The sequence below is a fragment of the Topomyia yanbarensis genome, chromosome 2, assembly GCF_030247195.1.
Source record: "Topomyia yanbarensis strain Yona2022 chromosome 2, ASM3024719v1, whole genome shotgun sequence".
NCBI lineage: Eukaryota > Metazoa > Arthropoda > Insecta > Diptera > Culicidae > Topomyia > Topomyia yanbarensis.
The window spans coordinates 117550411-117558181 of NC_080671.1; the positions used below are offsets into that span (position 1 = coordinate 117550411).

At 39.4% G+C, this 7771-nt stretch overlaps 1 protein-coding gene across 1 annotated transcript; it reads left to right on the top strand.

Annotated features, from left to right (window-relative positions):
• Window positions 1–517: 517 nt before the first annotated feature.
• LOC131679692 (uncharacterized) lies at window positions 518–1300 on the top strand. The gene has a single exon (XM_058960429.1). The coding sequence runs from the start codon at window positions 518–520 to the stop codon at window positions 1298–1300; it is 783 nt and encodes a 260-aa protein (XP_058816412.1).
• The last annotated feature ends 6471 nt before the right edge of the window (window positions 1301–7771 follow it).

The window sequence follows — 7771 nt, forward strand, 5'->3', positions numbered from 1 at the left end:
CGTATCTATTTTCCACCGAATCGTTGGTAGTTTGAACCGTGGTGAATAGCTAATTATTCAACTGCGGTGTTAATTTTCACTTTTAAAAATCTTCGTCAAAAAACTTCGATGATGTGCTTCGTCGAATGGTTGCACCGGAATAGACCTTTCCCTTCGCTCAGAACCCAGTAGCTCTTCCTTTTTCCCTTTTTTTTTAGCTCCCTTTTCTTATTCCCTTTTCGACTCCGACAGTCTTATCCTTTTTATTACGTTGGTAGCAACAACAGGGTTGAATCTTGTAAATGTGTTTCAACAAATTTTGTTTTATCTATCTCCTAACTGTCTATTAAATTTTGTTCCTAGAGTGTGATTTTTGATTTTAAACTAAGGTAAGTTTTATTATTTTTAATACGTGTATAATTATATTTTTTTAATCCTAAACACAAGCACAACATGTAACATTTTTTTGTTCTTTATTTTAATTATGCTTTTTTATTTAATTGAATTGCCTCGACGGTAACAAACGCTCTGGAACGGGATGTATAACGGCGTGCTGACACTTAAGCTGCCTAGGGGCGTAGAGATCGTCGGGTTCGCGGACGACATTGTCATAACGGTGTTGGGAGAGACGCCGGAAGAGGTGGAAATGTTGGTGACGGAGGCGATCGACAGGATTGAAAACTGGATGCAAGGAGTGAAGTTGCAGATCGCCCATCATAAAACGGAGGTGCTATTGGTCAACAACTGCAAAGTACTGCAGCGAGCAGAAATCACTGCCGGGGAGCATGTCATAGTCTCGAAGCGGGCGTTGAAACAGCTGGGCGTAATGATAGATGACCGACTGAACTTCAACAACCACGTTGACTATGCTTGCGAGAGGGCGACTAAAGCTATAAACGCTTTATCCAGAAACATGCCGAACAACGCGGGGCCATGCAGCAGCAAGAGGCGTCTTCTAGCCAGCGTATCATCGTCGATACTGAGGTACGGAGGCCCGGTCTGGGCTACTGCGCTGGAGACACAGCTGAATCGAGCAAAGCTGAGTAGTACGTTCCGGCTCATGGCCATGCGGGTCGCGAGCGTGTACAGGACCGTCTCTTCAGATGCAGTCTGCATTATCGCTGGAATGATCCCTATCGGCATCATCCTAGTGGAAGATAACGAATGCTACAAGCGGAAGGGGACCAGGGGAATACGGAAAACAATGAGAGCTGACTCGATGGCCAAATTGCAGCATGATTGGGACTCGTCGAAAAAAGGAAGTTGGACTCACAGACTCATACCGGTTCTCTCGACCTGGGTAAATAGGAGGCATGGCTAAGTGACCTTCTATCTGCAGTTCCTGTCTGGTCATGGTTGTTTTGAACAGTACCTACATCGGTTCAGACACGCTGTGTCACCCTTTTGTCCGGAGTACATAAACGTCGAGGAAACACCGGAGCATGTGATCCTCATTTGTCCTAGATTTGAAGCAGCGCGAAGGGAGATACATTCGCTTAATGTAGAGAATATTGTAGCAAAGATGTGTCGAGATGAGGGCACATAGAATGCCGTCAGCAGCGTAGTGACACTAATACTGTCGGAACTTCAGAGAAAGTGGCGAATAGAACAGCAAGCTGGCAACGCCAACTAGTAAGATATGGGCGAGTGGAACAAATCTTTTACAAACTCTATGAGCGTGGTCGTAAAGGGACGCGAGCCAGGTCTTATGGTTCCTCCAGATCGGTTTACGCCCCGACGGGTTCCAGCACGGAGACGTTCGTAATTAATTCTGTCGGAGCTCTAGCGCAGCGGAGATACGAACTTTAAGGCAACACCAACAAGCAGTTTAACGTCGGTTAGAAAAGGAAAAAAAATCCTCCAAGGGTGGGGGTAAAGGGATGCGAGTTACGTTTTCGGTATCCCTGGATCGGTTCACGTCTCGACGAGTTCCGATGTCAGCGACGACAATCACCGGTGGACCGGTAACGTTGCAAACTATAAGCGGGTGAAAAAAAAATAAAAAAAATAAAAAAAATTAAAAAAAAATTAAAAAATATTAAAAAAAAATAAAAAAAATAGATAAAAAATGAAAATAAAAAAAAGAACAAAAAAATAAAATTAAAAAAAATGTTAAATAAAAAAACACCCACACAGCGAACAGGCGCTGTCGAGGAGCGAAGGGGCTCTAAGAAAGAAGAGGTGCAAGAGCACAATCCCCTCCCAAAGTAATACTCAACGGTGGTCCCGGGAGGAAAAGAATACGGAGATACAGGAGGTTAAGGTTTAGTCGGTAGGCTTGCTGGAGAAAGAGCTGCAGCAAGAATCCGACAGTACCACGGTCAAGCCGGTAGTGGTCTCTTTTGAAGATTCCCCCTCGATAAAAAACACACACACATACACATACATACATACGCACACACACAGACATTTGCCGAATTCGACGAACTGAGTCGAATGGTATATGACAGACGGCCCTCCGGGCCTGGATTAAGTTGACGATATTCAGAATGATTGCATAACCTTTCTATAGGAGAAAGGCAAAAAGGTGCGAAATCGGCAAAGTCCCAAAAAGTCGATGCTTATCAAAAAAATTTTTTTCGAGATAACATAAAATCTCGACATTTCATTCATTTTAAAGATATTTGGCATCAAAAATACGAATTCGATTTCTGAAATTTCATGGGGTTTCCCCTTTGAAAAAAATTCGAGCTCCGGTTTATATGGGAATTTTATATGTGACCGGACGGTTTAGTCTATATTTCCGGAACCATACAAGCGATCCGTACGAAATTTTATAGACATCTGTGGGGATAATATACCGTCATCGGGGGTTACTTTACGCCACGGGGGCTACTTCACGCCAAAATTACAGAATAATACTTGAGCTTCTAGTTCAAATTTAACGTTATATTTTGACAAAAGCATTCGCTGGTTCCAACCATAAAAAATGGATGTAGGTTTAATAAAATGCTTGCAAGTAATCGTAGCAGGCGATGAAACTGAAATATAAAATGTACTCAAACAGCATTGTTGCTTTCTCTTGGGAATTTACTAGTCAAATTATTATATAAGAGGATACAGATTACGTGAAATTAACCTGGCAATGTAATGCAATTATTTGTGTTTGTACTTTTCGTCCGTATTTTTGTTTGTTTGGTAATTTGTGACCATATGTCCATTTTATCTAAAATTAGGACTACTTTACACCAAGCTTTACTTAAGTCTATATTGCTCAATCTGTATATTTGATCTAAAATGTACTCTTATTTTGGAATTTGATTCTGCTTCACAGATGATTTTTATTAGCGTATTAGTTTGACTGTCTTCAAAAATAACAGTAATCGATGATTTGCAAGTTCAGTAGTGTAATTGCAATGGCGCAAACATATAAAAACGCTATCGTTTCTAGACGTATTTAAACTATGTGTATTGAAGCAATTTGTTGTGGAATGACAGAAAAATCAGCGGGAAATCGTTCTGCACTGAGGCGAATGACCTTATGGTTAAAACCTTGCTTGCAACCTTGCAAAAAGGTCTTCGGTATATTGGAAATGGATATCTCATTAAACAAGGATGAACTGACCTGACCATTAAATATAACAGTACCATACGCGTTTCTGATGGAAAAGCCTTTGCACTCCGGACAAAATTAAAGCTACTTTTACAAGAGTATTAAAACAAGGTTGTCTAAGAAGGTTGGTAGGCTCAATAAAAAGTATATCATGAAAAGCGTTTTTTTCTCGGCTTGTTGTTTTTCATTGTAGGACTTATTGACTCTCCGACAAAAGGTTATTGGATGCATGGTGCGCTCTTTTTGATCATACCCTTTTGTTTTTTACGAGAACGACATTCATTTGCATTCACTCATATATAACGAGCAAAATCCATAACAATAAATCAAGAAGTTAGAATGATTTTGAAAAAAAAACTTTTTGGCGCAATGTGGGGGCGATTTTACGCCAATTTTTAGTTCTTCCGTGACTTTTGAGATACTTCTGCCATACGTAAAACATTAAAAAGTTTCAAATTTGGAGTTGCTTGATCGTAGTTCTTGACTGTAGTGTACAAAACGTTCCATTTTTGGCGTAAAGTAATCCACGATGACGGTAGCTATCATTTGGGACTAAGTTTGTAAAAATCGCCCCAACCATTTCCGGGAAACTGATGTGAGTTCGTTAATTTTGAAAGAAGACCGCTTTTCTCGGGAACTTTCGAAACCGTCTATGGTGGTCAATGTAGTCAACGAAAGTTCGGTTGGCCGTCAGTGACCTAGAACTTCAAATGTAAGTTGATTGAGAGACATTTTAGCGAATATTTACTCTTTGTGCTTTCAAGGGAATATCGGTTTGAATCGGAATTTGCTTTGTGACAAGCCATAACTCCGGAACCGGAAGTCGGATCAGGATGACATTTAACAACCATTTACAGGAATAAAGCCTTACTGCCTTACTGGATACTGCCGGGGCTTCCGGAACCGATGATGGTAGCCAATGTGGCCAAAGAGACTTTCAATGTCTGTTAGTGACCTAGTACTACAAATCCAAGTAGATGTGGCCACATTTTGGAAAAAAAAATTCACCTTTATGCATTCATTGCAGAATTTGTTAAAATCGACATTTTTTGTGGGATCGTACTCATCACCCTGTTTGTGAAAATCGGTTCAGCCATCTCTGAGAAAAGTGAGTGAGATTGTGATCGCGCACACACACAGACGCAATGTCACTCGGGGCCTCCGTTAAACAGTCGGTTTTCAGATCAATTGCAATACCTTTCTATTAAGAAAAGTTTTAAATTTAATTGCATTATGTAGAAAATAATAAAAATAAAAAATTTGATATCAAAAACTATTTCAAAAATTCATTTAATTTGCAATATCTTTAAATCATTTAGTTATTGAATGTATCTCAAAATGTTTTTTTCAATTCAAAATGATCATGAAAAATTGTCCTTAAAAATGCAGCTGTTTTCAAGTTATTTAAAATTTTCTCTCGACATAAAGTTTTACTTCGTGAAATTACGGCCTATTCACAAGTTATTCCCCTTTTACTCATCAAAACCAATATGTTTTTCAAAATAAACAAGGAATTTCCTGTAAATACTCAGTTCCCAGATCAAGGATGTTTTGTGTGCGACTGTCTGATGACCTTGCTTCAATAAAAATAAACAACTAGCTTTTTTATCGATTTTATGGAGTATTCTCAATGATCTGACACTTTACAACTAAAATCTGTCACGTTAGACAGATTTTAGTTGTAAAGTGTCAGATCATTGAGAATACTCCATAAAATCGATAAAAAAGCTTTTCTTCAGGAAAACTATATTTCTAACTCTTCTCTGTTTTCCAAACTTCAACTTACAACTGTGCCAACGCAAATTTGGGGGCCATCGGAACAGAAATTCTCAATTTAGTCGAGAGGCTCCAAACTCACTGCGAAAATTGCGTAACGTGACACACGTATTAAAATGGCAATAACGCAACAACCATTTATGATACAACATAACATTCTGTAGAACAACTGTGGGGTTTAGAAACCATAATAATGTGCAATTGTAATCGAATCTGATTATATCGTTTTTGCAGACTTATCTTCTGAAATATGCGTAAACTTGTAACGTGACAGACAGAAGCCTTGACCACGTATGCAATCGATTGTGGGACGTACTGCACAGTTCCTGACTGTAGTATTGATGAAACTTATTTATAGCAGCGGATGAGATGGGTTTGGTGTGGATTGCTCACGCAAGTACACTTATCTAGGTCCATCGAGTCAAGAGCTTTATTATCTCAGAACTTTGCTATTACGCCTATAGCGCTGATTATTATCGATGTCAAGCAGCTAGGTTGGCGAGAAATTACACGATTATGTAGTCGTTCAAGATTTCTAGTTTGCTGAACTGTGTGATGAGTGGGTATTGCCTGGAACTGATGGAGGTTTGGAAACTTATTTGATGGTGACCATATCATCTGTTATATAGATATTTAAAAACTGTAGAATGTGTTTGAAGAAAGTTCACTTTCTTGTATACAGGAACAGTCTAAACCTATGGTGAACATTGTAAGCAACAACTTCAACTAAATAATACAGTGCAATCAAGTTTGCTTTGATTATCATTCTTCCGCCTTTTTTCCTATCTATGCTAGAAACGATGCATAAATTATCACAATATTCTGCATTGGGCAAACCGCGAATTACTGCGAAATTCACCTCTACATCCAATGCTTCCTTTGCTGGTTATGTTTGTTACTACACACACGTATGTTTAGTGAACAAAAGGCTTTTTCTGGGAAGCAACCCACTTTTTTTAAATCCCCGAGAGAAAAAAGAAGCTGCCACCTCCAGATCAGAACGGAAATATCCTACCCACAAATGGCCCTATTTTGTTCGGTGTCTTATCTACTGGCTGCTGTTTTCATTGTTTGTTGACACCCCTGGCATACTTATCCGGTTATGCCCGGTACCCATTCCTATGCCGATCCGAACCGAAGCAGCTAGAGATGTTCACCACTGACTGCCTCGAATTCATTCCAGTTCACCATTCCAAGTATATACGAACAGAAAGTTCACATATCTGCAGCATGCTTTACGCTACTATATGGAGTACTTATGTGAGGCGAATGGGAATGGGTGTCATTATCATTGGCAAATGTGATCATGTGAATTTCCACACGAGGAAATGGGAAGAAGCATCGAACCTATCGTTGGCTTTGCTGCTTCTTTCGCTAAAAGTGAGAATTCGAACGTCATGTTTGAAATGTTTAAACTTAATACGGTTGAAATGGATTGGGCGTTGTGATATAAAAAAAAAACAACAAAGCACAATGTCGCGTTGTTTATTTTGAATTTAAATCATCAAAAACTAAGGAAATTTTTTTTGTAAACTTCATTATTTCGACAGTCCTGTAGAATTCTATTCCACGTGAACGACTAATAACTCGTTTATCTAGATCCTCATCCACAACTCACAATAACCCTCTGTCATGTCAACATTGATTCGAACGACTTGAATCTTTCCACACAATTTCCGGAAGTCATTCACTAGCCATGTCATCGAACCGCATTGTCCACTCGTGCTCGCAGTGCAGAAAGCGAAAATGAACTGTACTCCAGCAATGTGCAGGTCCCGAAGAAAAGAAATGGAGAACGATGCTGCTGACTGGTCGGACCAAAAAAGACCTGGGAAATCATTTTGCACGATTTACTTTCCCATTTGTCATTTTTATCGTGTTCGGCAAAAATCACGCGTCGGTTTTAATGATCCCATAAGCTATAAAAGCGGCCACTTTAATGGGTGGAAGATTCAATTTACCCGCGTGGTAGCCGCACGCCGGCCGATGCGCTCGCATCACATCTTCGCCGCCGCCGCTGTTGTCGTCGCTCGTCTGTTTGCTGTGTTCAAGACGCGGCAGCAAAAAGGATTGACTGGTGTTGTTTTGCCATGTTATATTTTATTGCTATTTAGGATTCATTTCGTACTTTGTTGAGCTTGTGCAAGCGAAATAAATGCCAATGAATATGAATGATGGTGGTAAATCTAGAAGGAAGTTAAAATGCTGCGTGACCTACGTGACCTGGGGCAGATGATGTTTCTTTCATTAAATACAAATGCAAATCCTATACGAAAAATTAGATAAAGAAAGTTAGATTAAGATTTAGATAAAGTGGTTTCTTAGAATTGGGGAAATTATATGGTTTGTATTTTTTTATGAAATGCTCAACAATCAAAGTCTCATTCTAAGTTGAACCAAGTACACGTATTATTTGCCTCACTATCTAATCACTTCATGCAATACAGATTTCGCTACCAACGC